Here is a 14,236-nt window from a genome sequence, read left to right as displayed (position 1 = left end):
TTCAGCAGGGATCGGTTTGCTACCTCCGCTTGCCCATTTGCCTGTGGATGGGAGGGTGAAGAATAGTGATTCTTGATTCCAAAATGGTTGCAGAAATCCCTGAAGGGTGTGTTGTCAAATTGACGTCCATTGTCAGATACTAATACCCTGGGTACTCCAAACCTGCATAGGATATTCTTCCATACAAAATTCTTCACGTTCTGTTGAGTGATTGCTGCAAGAGGCTCAGCTTCTACCCACTTGGTGAAGTAATCTATCCCTACCACCAAAAATTTCATTTGCCGAACTCCTATTGGAAAAGGACCCAGGATATCCAGTCCCCACTGTGCGAAGGGCCATGGGGCTGTCATTGGGGTCTGATACTCTGACGGCTGTCTGGGCACATTGCTATAACGCTGGCATTGGTCACATACCTTGACATAGGCTTTAGCGTCTGCCTGCATTGTTGGCCAATAGTAGCCGGCACGGACGATCTTATGGACAAGGGACCTTGCCCCTGAATGATTTCCACAGGATCCTTCATGAACCTCCCTTAGAACATAGTTTGACTCGTCAGGAGCCAAGCATCTTAAGTAGGGTTGAGAAAAGCCTCGCTTGTACAACACCTCATTTATGATGACATACTTGGCCGACCTGACCCTTAACTTTCTCGCTTCATCCTTGTCTTCTGGCAGCCTTCCATCTTTGAGATAGATTATTATCGGACTCATCCAATTTTCTCCTCCCCCTATCTGCTGTATGTCGGGGATGTCTATGCTCGGCATGTACTGGATGTCGTCGAACTCATCTACGACTCCTGCCGAGGCGGCTTTTGCCAATGCGTCTGCTTCAGTGTTCTCCTCCCTAGGAAGTTGAATAAAACTTATGGCTGAGAACTTCCGGGCAAGGCGTTTCACTTTGTTAAGGTACTTCTTCATTCGATCTTCTTTGACATCGCACATCCCATTTACTTGGTTAATGACCGCCGAGAATCTCCCCCGATTGTTAACGACTCGCCCCTGTGGACTTGGCCAATTCCAACCCCTTGAGTGCAGCCTCGTACTGCCCCTCGTTGTTGGTAGTTGGATATTGCGTACGGGCCGCATACTCCGCTTGTCACCCTCGGGGACTTCGCATAATTCCAATCCCTCCTGCGTACAGTGTGGACGATCCGTCTACATTAACCACCCACTTTTCATGTCTTTCGTCCTTGTTCAGGTCGTCCTGACTGGGGGTGAATTTCGCAATGAAGTCTACCAACGCCTGCGCTTTTATCGCGCCCCTTGGGAGGTACCTGACATCAAACTCGCTGAGCTCTACGGCCCACTGTACTAGCCGTCCAGCAGCTTCCAACTTGCTCATTGCCTTTTTTATGGGATGGTCCGTCAGGACGTTGATGACGTGTGCCTGAAAATAATGTCTTAGCTTCCTGGAAGCCGTGATTAGTGCGAAGGCTAGTTTCTCCATCATTGGGTACCGCCCTTCTGCCCCCCTCATCGCCTGGCTTGTGTAATAGACCGGCTACTGGACCTTCCCCTCTTCTCTGACTAACGCTGAGCTTACTGCGTGTGGGGACACTGCCAAGTACAAATACAACTCTTCCCCAGGTACAGACGGACTCAACAGCGGTGCCGTCATTAGATACGTCTTCAAGTCTTGGAAGGCCTTCTCGACACTCGTCCGTCCATTCAAAAGCCTTCTTAAGGACTTTAAAGAAAGGTAAACATTTGTCGCAGCTTTCGATACAAACCTGTTGAGGGCGGCGACTCGTCCAGTAAGAGATTGGACTTCCTTGATATTTTTTGGTGGCTCCATGTTCAGTATCGCCTGGATTTTATCTGGATTCGCCTCAATTCCTCTGTGCGACACCATAAACCCCAAGAATTTACCCGATGAAACCCCGAAAGCACACTTGCTCGGATTTAATTTCATGTGGTACCGTCGCAACGTATCAAAAGTCTCTTGAAGGTCGTCAAGATGTTTATCCTCGTCCTGGCTCTTCACTAGCATGTCGTCCACGTAAACCTCCACATTTCGCCCGATTTGAGGACGGAACATGTGGTTAACCAGCCTTTGGTAGGTCGCCCCCGCATTCTTCAATCCGAAGGGCATAACATTGTAGCAATACAACCCTTGGCTCGTGACGAATGAGGTTTTCTCCTGATCCGCTTCATTCATCTGAATCTGGTTATACCCTGAGAAAGCGTCCATGAAGCTAAGTATCCTGTGACCTGCCGTCGAATCCACTAACTGGTCAATGCGCGGCAATGGGTAGCTATTCTTGGGGCATGCCTTGTTTAGATCAGTGAAATCCACGCACATCCGCCACTTCCCATTGGCTTTCCTGACCATGACTACGTTCGCCAACCAGTCTGGGTAATGGACTTCTTGGATAAACTTCGTGGCGACCAACTTATGCACCTCTTCCTTAATGGCGTTGTCTCGCTCGGGAGCAAAAACTCTTCTCTTCTGACGCACTGGTTTCGAATAGGGACACACGTTCAGGCTATGAGTAATGACGCTTGGATCGATGCCAGGCATGTCCTCATGACTCCATGCAAAGACATCGAGGTTTTTCTTCAGAAACCGAACCAAAGCGTGCTTTGCCCCCGTTTCCATGCTTGCCCCCACTCTGGTAGACTTCTCGGGCTGGTTATCGTCCAGAGGGACGTCCTCTAATGCTTCAGTGGGCTCAGCCACAACCCTCCTTCCGTCTATACTCATTGCCTGCATATGCTCGTCCATGGCCAGCATAGCTAAGTAGCATTCCCTGGCACCGGGTCTCCTTGTACCGACCTACTCCGTGCTCGTCGGAATTTGATGGACAGTGTGGTAGGTTGAAGTCATCGCTTTCACCGTTCAATGTTGGCCTTCCAATGATCGCATTGTATGACGATGCACAATCAACAACAAGGAAATTCACCTCCTTGGTTATCTCGCGATATGTCCCGACGACCACCGGCAACGTGATGGTGCCAAGGGCAGTTGCACCTTCATTCCCCCGAACCCTACCAACGGCGAGTTCATCCGGTCGAAGCCGATCTCGTCCTAGTCTCATTTGTTGGAATGCGGTGGTAGTAGAGAATGTCCGCGAGCCGCCATTGTCTATCGCACCCTCCCCGGTCGTGTAATCGAGATGAGTAGGGTGATGACTATCGCATCATCGTGGGGGTGGTGAACTCGTCCCGCCTCCTCGTCCGTGAAAGTAATGTACCGTTGGTCTACATCCTCGTCCCGAGAGGTCGTCCAGACCGTTGGATGTTCTCGCACCACCTTCGGTGCACGTCTTCCTTGACTTGGACGACCGCGCCCGTCGAGCTACCTCCTACAATGACCCTTATTTCTCCTAGTGGGGGCGTGATGATTCTTCCACTTTGGCCTTCATTTTCTCATCTCTCCGGGTCTCGTCCAAGGAAGTTCCTCAATTTTCCCCGTCTTATGAGATTTTCTATCCGCTCGCTTCAAATCAAAGCACTCGTCCGTATCATGTCCATGGTCCCCGTGAAAACGGCAAGTACATTTGCTCCTATTACGCTTGTTGGGGTCCCCCTTCAACTTGTCCGGCCACTTCAAGGACGGATCATCCTTGATCCGCATAAGAACCCGCTTCTAGCCGGCATAGTCAAGGGCGTGTATTGCGCTGATTCCTCGCGGAGGAATTGACCTTCTTACCATCCTTATCCTTTCTCTCGTCTACTCGAACTTTCTTTGACGAGGTCCCCGGTCCGGATAGCGATGGTGGCCCATTTCCGAGCGCTCTCGCCCTTTTTCTTTTCTTGGCTATGATAGCGTCTTCGCATTCATAAAATTCCGGGCTGAATGGACAAGCTCACCCATAGTCTCGTGGTTCCTCGCTCGTAGAGCTTATGAATGAACAAGTCGAATTAACCCCATTGTGGAAAGCGGCCAGCAATAACTTGTCATCCATCTCGTCCACCGTTAAGGCTTCTTCGTTAAACCGGGTGATAAAAGACCGCAAACTCTCATTGTCCCCTTGCTCTATGGTCGAAGGCTAGAGGAGGAACGCTTGTGACGCCGTCCTCCAATGAAGTTGTTGACAAACACGCTTACTTAGTTCTTCAAATGATCCCACCGAGTTTGGGGGAATCTTGCCGAACCACACTCGCGCCGGTCCCTTGAGTGTGGTGGGAAAAGCTCGCACATGATCTCGTCCCGGGACCCCGTAGGTGCATGGTTGTCTTGAAAGTTGCAATGTGATCGCAAGGGTCGCGATTTCCATCGTACGAGTCTAGAGAAGGCATCTTGAACTTCGGGGCAGAGGGTGACCGTTGATGGAAGTCAGTGGAAAGTGGAGTCCGTTCGTGGACCATATCATCTACCGGGTTTGCTCGCCTCATATTTTCCCTCATTTCCTCCATGGCTTTTCTCATCCGGTCCATTTCTTTTTCCAAGTGCGGCACCCTCCTCGAAGCGGTACCCCTTGTTTGATCTTCTGACTCTACATTATCCACTACTCCTTCCCGACTGGGGGCCCTTCCCCCCCGTATGTCCTTGACGTTGCCTCCCGAGGTTGATCTCCTTATTCAACTCCCCCGGTTCTCGACGCGTCGCCTTCGCCATAGCGGCGCCATGGATTGTATGTGCCGAATAGAAGGCGGTTGCATTATGTGCGCCGATCTCGCGATCGCGAAGGGGATTGCCGGAGGCATCCCTACTCTCCTCGTGTTCGGGCCGGTAGCCCTTGATCTTGTTCGAACCATTCAGCCTTTTGTCTGGGATAAAATAACAAGTCTTTTCCCACAGACGGCGCCAACTGATGATGCGAAGAAAATCAGTAGGCTGGATGCTTCGGACTGGAAAGGACTACTGGATCTTTCTACGGCCTGAAAAAGAAAGAAAAGCGTATCAAAGGCGACCGGGGCTGCCGGCCAAAAGTCCTCCGATGGCAAAGTTAGTTTTTTCCTCTAAGTTATTTGAGTTCCAACTTTTTTGGAGTAAAAACTGAACATACCTTGGGTTTGTCTAAAACAGCCTTTATATAGTGTTATCATAGGCGGTTACCAAAATTGGAACTTCTCCTAGCTTCAAGGAGAGATAGAAATCAAACGTAACTTGCATAACCGTCTGGAAGTTATGCTCTTGTTTCACAACGGATACCTGGCGGTTACGCGTGGGATAAGGGATTATCATATCTCATTTGGAGATTTTCCTAAGTGTGACACCCTCGTCCTTGAGTTCCTCAGTTGGGCGTGCTTTGTTTCATACGCGGGGGCTGCCTCGTCTAACGGGTGAATTTGCTCAAGACGAGTATGTCGACACTCTGGACGAGTGCATCACTCTGATAGTGCGTACCTCGTCTTGAGCTCTTCTTCCCTGGACGAGGCACTTGTAGGTAAGTTTCTGAGGGTGTTTATGGTAGTAGGTGGGCTATGGACGACATTTATGGACGACTTGGAGATGGGCTATATTATTCCCCTATCAGTAGTAATATGAAAAGGTTAAGTAGTATATCAACTTACTTGCTATTATTAAAAAAAAAATACTTGCTATTATTAGTATGGAGTATGATGTCAACTATAATTAGGTAGAACTTTTAAAATTAAAAATTAAAATTAAATTATTCAATAAGGATATAGAGCTTTATTATCTTCTTTTCTTTTTTATTTTTAAAGAAAGAAATGAACGTTACAATTGTTTTTTAGGTTGGTAAAACTTAATTTTTTAAGTCCATTCTAAAACCCTATTTTGAAATACATCTTTTTAAAATCTCTCTCTTGCTTTGTGTGAGTGCGTGCAACTTTTTAAGCCCCACTACTTCTTTAGAAAAAAAAAAAAGAGTGTGCTTTGTTATGAAGAGTGTTACGTCCACAATATTTTCACAACAAATCATAGGTAATAAGTTATTATTGGTTCTAATTTGAATCCACAACTTAAATTACTTTTTTACCTACCCATAACAACCAATAATAATCTACCACTTAAGATTTATTATGAAAATGTTATGAAAATGTTGTAGATATAGTAGTTCTCTTATATTATAGGGAAGATTTGGTTTTTTATGTATTTGACATCAATTATCATTTCTTACTTGGTAAAGTAAAATGTTAATGAACATTGTATGCAACTTAAATAAAAGGAATAGGAAGATATTGATTAAAAAAATGAACTATGAATCAAGCCGACAAATCAATCATCATTATAATATAAATTTAAAATGAATAGGATTGTGATGTTGACCAATGGCTTGAAGTTGTAAATAATAAGATATGTGTTCCAAAAGAATAGATTGGATAGTGACATTGATTGCTAAAGGCATTGAGGATGTGAGGTTTTTACGATGAGTAATTATTAGGTATTCTAAATGAAAGTGACGTGGTGTTTCTTCCTTTTACATTCGTGGTGAATTTCAACATGAATTCACATAAATGAGAGAGAAAGATGTTCCCAACCATTTGGGTTGATGAGTCCATATTTATCTAAAAAAGAGAAGAAGAAAAAAAATTTAAAATAAAATAAAATGAGAGAGAGAGAGAGAGAGAGAGAGAGAGAGAAACTTTGCAAAGATGATGTGATTGTTGGGGATATTACACAAAGAAATAATGAAAGAACAAGGTTAACACAAAAGACAAACAGAAAATAGATAACTTGGAGGCACAATATCATTTTCCTTAGACAATATTTGCCCTCTACATTATTGTTGCTAAAGGGTTATTGCAAATTTGTTCCCAGGATACAACCAAGATATTGGGTTCTACAGATAGCAATTCTGGAAAATGACCACAAGATTTCTTGTGTTTTTCTATAACTTACTATATTTCAAGTGAACATAAGCCTCTATTCATACTTATAGGGTTTTATTTCATTAAAAGACATGTATAGAGAGCTAAAATGTCTTATAAAACTGTTCAAATGGCTTGAAACATTTTCAACCTTTCTGAACAATCACCGAAAATTCTGTAGAAAATCATTTTCCATGACTTTTGATCGGTCGAAAATTCCTTTCGATCAATCAAGTGCTCTTTTCGATCGGTTGAACAGGAATCGAACAGCGATCGAGACATCCTGAGACTTCAAAATTTTTTTCTTTACCATTTTCAATCAATTTAGAAAAAGCTTTGATCGATCGAAAATACTGTTTTTCGAATTTTCACTTAGAAAATTCAAAAACTTGAATTTTCACTTTATGAAACCATGTTCTCCAAACTCAAACATCATTATTACAACCTATTCTTGTATATACATATATATACAACATTGACTATGAAGAACGTAGAGGAAGAAGCAGAAATAGGGGGTGAGTTATGGCATGTACATTGAGGGCCATGGATAACCCTCTTCCAATTGATGTCGAGTTTAGAAAAAAAAAAAAATATTGGCCGCAAAATTCTTCACCTTCCATTTCATCTTCATCACCATGGTCTTCACAATCTTCTGTGTTCTCATCTCGAATATCTTCATCTTTCTTAGCCTTTGCATTATAGCAGCCAGTGTAAGACAATCCCAACATTGGGAAAATCACCAGTATAATCTTATCAATGCAATCGTCATGCCATTTTCTTCCTTTCTCCCAAAATGTTAAGGGAGCAACAACAACTATTACTCCAATCCTAAAACCCAATCTGGGCAGTATGAACTGCCAATCAAAGTAGTTGAACTTGTGCCTTTATAATTTGGTGTTGCTAAAGGTGGTGGAGCTTCATCACTTGTGTAGCGTGTCATCAAAGGGAACCCACATAACTCCTTGTTATGTATATAGGAATAATTTGAAAGCGTACCAAATTGCTTGCCTTGCGGAATTGGCCCCACCAATTGATTGAATGAAAGGTTTAGGGCTTCTAGGAAAGTAAGATCTACAAGTTTGATGTGCATGAAATATATACAATGAAGTACCATCAGATTTGCATAGTTAGCATTCTTTTTATATTATTTTGTGACTAATTATATATTATATTTGTTTTATGGAAAATAAAGGCTGTTCATGTTGAGAGGCTGAACAAGTTACAAGTTGTATGGCACGTGGGCCAAGCTGATTATAAAGCTAACTTAAGAGAAGAGAGCTTGCCATAAAGTAAAGATTCAGCCCAAAGAAATAGAACACCCAGCCCAAGCGTGTATTCAGGAAGAAGCCAGGATGCAATCCAACGTGGATGAAGTTTGCTAGGAAAGAAACTCTTAGAATCAAGCCATGAGGTGTCCGTATCACAAAAGAAATACAAGTCAGCGTGTAAAGCTAGGCCACGGAGTCCCTTGCATGTGCGTGGCTTGGAAATATGAATTCCTTATTCTGATTGTATTAGGAATATAGCAGTGTAAAGGCGGCTATTTTCATATATAAGCCTATAGGTTAGATTGTTTAAGGGGAGGGCTGAACGTATAGAGAGCTGCGGCTGCGGCTACCCCTTTTGGTTTTCCTCCATGACAATCGATTTTATTTATTTGTCTAGTTTAATACTTAGTATTTTATTTGTGTTTTTTTTTTTTCAATTACTATGAGTAGTTAAATTTATAATTAAGGTTGAGGATGAAACCTTGTTAAGAATTATCAATATGTTTATGTGATTTGATTTTTTGCACAATAGTTTTTTCTTTAATGATTTAAATTGTTTTTCCTCCATATCAATTGACTAAGTGGGATTTTAGATATGAGTTCAATCATGTTTTTCTCACGATTTAGGATTTATCTTAATTAATTGAATGCTTGGTTTATTAATTATTGATTATAAAAGTGGATATCGCTTGTGATTTGTCTATCAATGGATACAATTTATTATTTGATTTTTAGAATTGGATATATCTTGTGATTTGTTTGACTACAGATACAATTGATAATTTGATTTTATACTTAAGAAGCGAAGAATAACATGTTTTTTATTTTAAAATAAGGATTTTAATTAGAATATTTTCTATGATAGCAAGATTGATTTCTAGATTATCATGTAGTGAGTTGGCAAAAATTAATGATCATAAATATATGCTAATATGACTTACAAGACGGGTTCCAAAACCTTAATTCATTTTCTCTAGATTGTTTACATTTCTTTACTGCTTTATATTATATTATTGCTTAGTTTAATTATTTTCTTAGTATATTTAGTTGCAAACAATAATTTTTATTAAACTAGATTAGGATTAATTTGGTTAAGATTTGATTAATTTTTCTACGTTCATTCAAGTCCCTTTGGGTTCAATCTCGTTCTTGTTAATCTATATTTCGGTACAGTTCGTACACTTGCGAGTACTTTAAAATTTCACAACAAAGTTGCATAGGGATCTCTCCAGTGATTTTGTTGCTTGACAAGTCTAATGATTCCAGCTGAGACAAATTTCCCAAAGATAGTGGGATTTTTCCCATAAGAGCATTATGTGACAAGTTGAGAACATATAGTGATTTGAGTTCTCCAATAGTTTCTGGTATTGGCCCTTCAAGCTTGTTGGCAGAAATGTCAATCGAGGTGAAAACAGTCAGAATTTTCACTTGCTCAATGTCTAGACCTTTACTGGTAACTGTTATCTTATTTTGATAATAAAACTGACCAAAATGGAAACTACATTGGAGGTGATTGATCATTGACCGGACCTTGTCTTCTTCATCTAGCATTGCCTTCCAGGTAGAGAAGTATTTTCTTGGAAGCTAACCAGTAAATTCGTTTGAAGCTAGGTCTACAATTTGAAGAATTGGCCAGGTAAAATTTGATCTTGATCTTCTACAACTATTAATAGGCCCATAAAATTTGTTAGATCGCAAGATAAGGACACACAACTTGGATATGCTTCTCAAATAACATGGGAAGACATCGTTGATCTCATTGTTCCCAATGTCAAAGACCTCCAAATTTGTGCAATTAGCCAGAGACCTTGGTACCACTCCTTCAAGTTGGTTTCCATTGAGATTTAGTATTTGCAAACCACAATCGTATGGAAATATATCAGATATATTGCCACATAAATGATTTTTAGGCAAAGTTAATGAGTGTAAATTGTATTTTTGTTGGAAAAAAAAAAAAAACAAAAATGATATGGCAAAGAATGAGAACTTTTTGCTAAGTGATCGCTTTTGCTAAGTACTCCGAACTATGCACATTGCAAAGCTAACATGAATCAACGAATAAAAACAAGCATGAATAGGCACACAATATGTGATGGAAACAACCACAAAGCCCCAGCAAATTGTCGCTATCTAATTATGCAATGAACATGAACTAGACCATGAGATACAGCTCAATTATGTAGATTGTGTAATGTGTAAGAATATCATGAGGATCACACTTGCATTGAAGATAACGGGGAGACTCCAACTAATACAGGAATTAAACATATATTGCAAAAAAAAAAAAAATGTTTTCTTGTTTTTGCTCAGGTATGATGCTCACCAATTCTTGGTTTATCTATAAAGATTACTTGTTCAAATTATACGCATGAATGCATGTGTTTCGTGGACAAATTTAATGTGTCTCTCACCTGTTTGTTGAAATTCCTAAATGAGCATTAGCTTGAGTCTGACGTGCTTGCTTTTTATACAGCAACCACACAAACAAACCCAGTACAGATTTAAAATAAAAGAACATTATCCCCAAGCCAAAACATGCAATATTAAATTTATGAGCTCATCTCATCCCCCCATCATTTGGGTTGATGATTCTGTATCAATCTACAAATGAGAAGGTCCAAAAAATGAAATAAAATGAAAAACGAAACAGAGAAAAAGCTTTGCTATGATGATGTGGCTATGAAGAAGATGAGGATGTAGAGGAAGAAGAAGAAATGGGGGGTGAGTTATGGCATGTACACTGAGGGTCATGGATGACCCTCTTCCTACTAATGTCAAGTTTAGAACAAATCACACAATACCGTCCGCAAAATTCTTCATCTTCCATTTCATTTTCGTCATCATCATCATCTTCAGAATCTTCTGTGTTATCATCTTCAATATCTTCATCTGCCTCAACCTTCACACTACAGCAGCCAGTGTAAGACAATCCCATCATTGGAAGAATCACTAGAAGAATCTTATCAATGATATCGTCGTGCCATTTTCTTCCTTTCTCCCAAAATGTTAAGGGAGCAACAACAACTGCTGCTCCGACCCCAAAACCCAATCCAGTCAGTATGAACTGCCAATCAAATCCAATCAAAGTAGTTGAACTTGTGCCTTTAGATTGTGGTATTGCTAAAGGTGGTGGAGCTTTACCACTAGTGCAGTTTTTCTTCAAAGGGATTCCACATAATCCTTTGTTCCCTTTAAAGGAATCTTCTAAAAATGTATCAAATTGATTGCCTTGTGGAATCTGCCCCACCAATTGATTGAATGAAAGGTTTAGGACTGCCAGGAAAGTAAGATCTGAAAGTTGCATAGGGATTTTCCCTCTGAGCTGGTTGCTTGACAAATCTAGTGATTCCAGCATAGTCAAGTTTCCCATAGATGGTGGAATGTGGCCTGTAAGAGCATTATGTGAGAAGTTGAGAACAAGTAGCGACTTGAGCTTTCCAATTTCTTCTGGTATTGTCCCATTAAGATTGTTGCAGGATATGTCAATTGAAGTGAATAGATTTAGAATCTTAACCAGCTCAATGTCTAAACCTTTATTGGTAACTGTTATCATATCTTCATAATAAATTTGACTGAATTTTAGGATTGGAACTTGGAGGTACTGGACATCATCCATCATTGCCTTCCGGGCAGAAAGGTATTCTCTTGGAAGCTGACCAGTAAAATTGTTTGAAGCAAGGTCAATAATTTGAAGCATCGGCCAAGAGGTATTTGGCCCTCCACAATCAATGGACCCATTAAATTTGTTAGATCGCAAGATAAGGACACGTAAACTGGATATGTTCTTCAAGTAACATGGGAAGACATCCTCAATATAGTTGTTTCCTATGTCCAAGACCTCCAAATATGTACAACTGGCCAGAGAATTAGGTAACTTTCCTTTTAGTAGGTTTCCGTTGAGACTTAGAGTTTGTATACCACAATTGCCAGGAAATTTGTCAGATATTGAGCCAGAGAGGTTGTTTCTCCTTAGATTCAGAACCCTTAGAGTCTCACTCATCGTGTAGAAGCATTGGGGAATGGTGCCAGTCAAGGAATTGTTAGATAGATCAAGAACTAGAAGAAATATACCATTGCATAATGATTGAGGTATATCTCCATGGAATTTATTGCTTGAAAGAGATAAGAAGATTGTGAAATCAAGGGACATACCAATGCTAGTTGGTATAATAGAGCTGAAATTATTCATTGAGAAGTCCAGATATTGAACAACTGGTGGGAGATCTGGGAGTTTCCCCTGGAGTTGGTTGGAGTGAAGGTCTATGACACTTAATAGAGAAGGAAGATTCGGTAAAGGCTCCTGTAGAGTCACAAGGCAGTTATGAGAGAGATTTAGGTACATAAGATTATTAAATTTCCAAATCCAGTTGGGTATCTCTCCATGAATCTGGTTTTTTGAAAGGTCTAGAATGGTTAATTTGGATTGGTTTTTCAAGAAAACAGGGACTGCTCTCAATTTGCAAGAAGCCAACTTCAATGTGCTAAAATGGGGAAAGGACAAAGAAGAAGCGGTAACACTATAATTGACTGACAAATTGTTGTAAGATAGATCAAGACTCGATAGATTTGTTAGTTGCTGAATTGAATCAAGCTGGAAGGAGCCATTAAATTTGTTGTGAGAAAATGAGAGAGATTTAAGACCTTTGAGCTTGCTTACAGACATGGGTAAGGGCCCTTTCAAGTTGTTGCCACTCAAATCAAGGGTGTTCAATGAGTAAGAAGAAACGTTAAATTCCTGGAGTCCACCAGAAAATTTGTTTTTAGAAAGTTGTAGTTTCTGCAGAGATGGATGAGAAAACAGGGACAATGGAATACTCCCTTCAACTGAATTGTTATCCAAGTCAAGATTCACCAGTTTTATAAGCTCTTCCCACTGAGTGGAATTAATACTACCTTCCAAATCATTATTGGAAAGGTTTATCTCTGTCAGATTCTTGGCCATGGTGAATGATGGAATCTGTCCGTCGAACTTATTGGACGCCATGTCCAAATAAACCAATTGAGTAAGATTTCCCATAGAGTTCGGGATTGACCCGCTGAAATTGCATCCAAAAAGATCAAGTCTGGACAACATTGCAAGGTTTCCAATAGAATCTGGCAGTGCCCCTGAAAATTTTGTACCACTAAGCAGCAGTGACCGAAGAGAACCATTTGGAAGAAATTCTGGCAAAGAACCTTGAAGTAGTTCATTATTTGACAAGTCAAGTGTCTGCAATGATGGAACCTGGGAGATGTTATCAGGAAATGTCCCATTCAATCCACAAGAACTGAGACCCAAGTAAGTCAAATTTGTGAAATCTACAAAAAATTCTGGAACTGGAACATTAAGGGGATTATTATTGAGACGAATAATTGAGAGGGACCGAAGATTCAATAAGGAGGAATCAAGAGGGCCTGAAAGATAACAGTCTGACATGCTCAACACACTTAGATTTGGCAGCGAAGATGATAAGGGCTGACACCACTTACTTCCTGACGCTGATATATTTACACCATCAAGATAAAGTCCCTTAATCTCTGAAAGATTCTGAACTAGCATAGCTAAATTTGGGTCCTCAAGTTTCAGCATATTATCACTCAAGAAAGAAAGGGTAGACAAATCCAGAGTAACCAACCTTCTGAGACGTGAAATCGCATTTGGAACCTGTCCTGCAAAGCCGGCATTTGACAAATTCAAATTACGCAAACTCGTCAGATTGCCAAACTGAGATGGAATCGTAGAACTCAACTTGTTATAAGCCAAATTCAGGTACTGAAGATACTGGAGACTGAAAAGGCTTGAATTGAGAAGTCCACCCGTGATGGATTCGTTGAACAGGTCGAGACCAACAACACGTCCCTCCTTGCTGCAGTTTACACCTTTCCACAAACAGCAATCAGGAAACTGAGTTTCATTCCAGTGCAACAGTTTTGTGGACAACTTAGGGTTGAAGATGAGACTTTTCTTCAATCCGATCAACAAGTCTCGCTGATCGCTAAGACATGTTTGAGATTGAGACACCACAAAGATACCAAAGTTGAGGAAAAGTGAGCAAATGGGTATGAAGAGAAGCCATGAAAGGAGTGAAATTCTCATTGGGGTCTGTAAGAAGAAAGACTCATACAGTAAAGAATTGAAGAGATGATGAAATGACTTGTTGTGGATTCAAGAGAGAAAAGGCCCATGGAACATGACCTTATTTTTCGCCTGTGGCCAGAGTGGTGGCCGACCAAAACCCACTCGGGTTTGGCACGGGGCCGCTATTGAAA

At 41.0% G+C, this 14,236-nt stretch overlaps 2 protein-coding genes across 2 annotated transcripts; both read right to left on the bottom strand.

Annotated features, from left to right (window-relative positions):
* Positions 1–6,357: 6,357 nt before the first annotated feature.
* LOC142608824 (uncharacterized) lies at positions 6,358–9,538 on the bottom strand. The gene is made up of 3 exons (XM_075780492.1): positions 9,159–9,538; positions 7,333–7,559; positions 6,358–6,416 (listed from the first exon to the last, which is right to left on the bottom strand). The coding sequence occupies exons 1-3, from the start codon at positions 9,536–9,538 to the stop codon at positions 6,358–6,360; spliced, it is 666 nt and encodes a 221-aa protein (XP_075636607.1).
* Positions 9,539–10,518: 980 nt separating this feature from the next.
* LOC142609631 (receptor-like protein 40) lies at positions 10,519–14,236 on the bottom strand. Its single transcript, XM_075781263.1, has one exon. It carries the CDS (start codon positions 14,061–14,063, stop codon positions 10,665–10,667), a length of 3,399 nt encoding a protein of 1,132 aa, XP_075637378.1. The 5' UTR covers positions 14,064–14,236; the 3' UTR covers positions 10,519–10,664.

The sequence above is a fragment of the Castanea sativa genome, chromosome 9, assembly GCF_040712315.1.
Source record: "Castanea sativa cultivar Marrone di Chiusa Pesio chromosome 9, ASM4071231v1".
Taxonomy (NCBI): Eukaryota; Viridiplantae; Streptophyta; class Magnoliopsida; order Fagales; family Fagaceae; genus Castanea; species Castanea sativa.
This window is presented reverse-complemented; position numbering and strand designations above follow the sequence as displayed.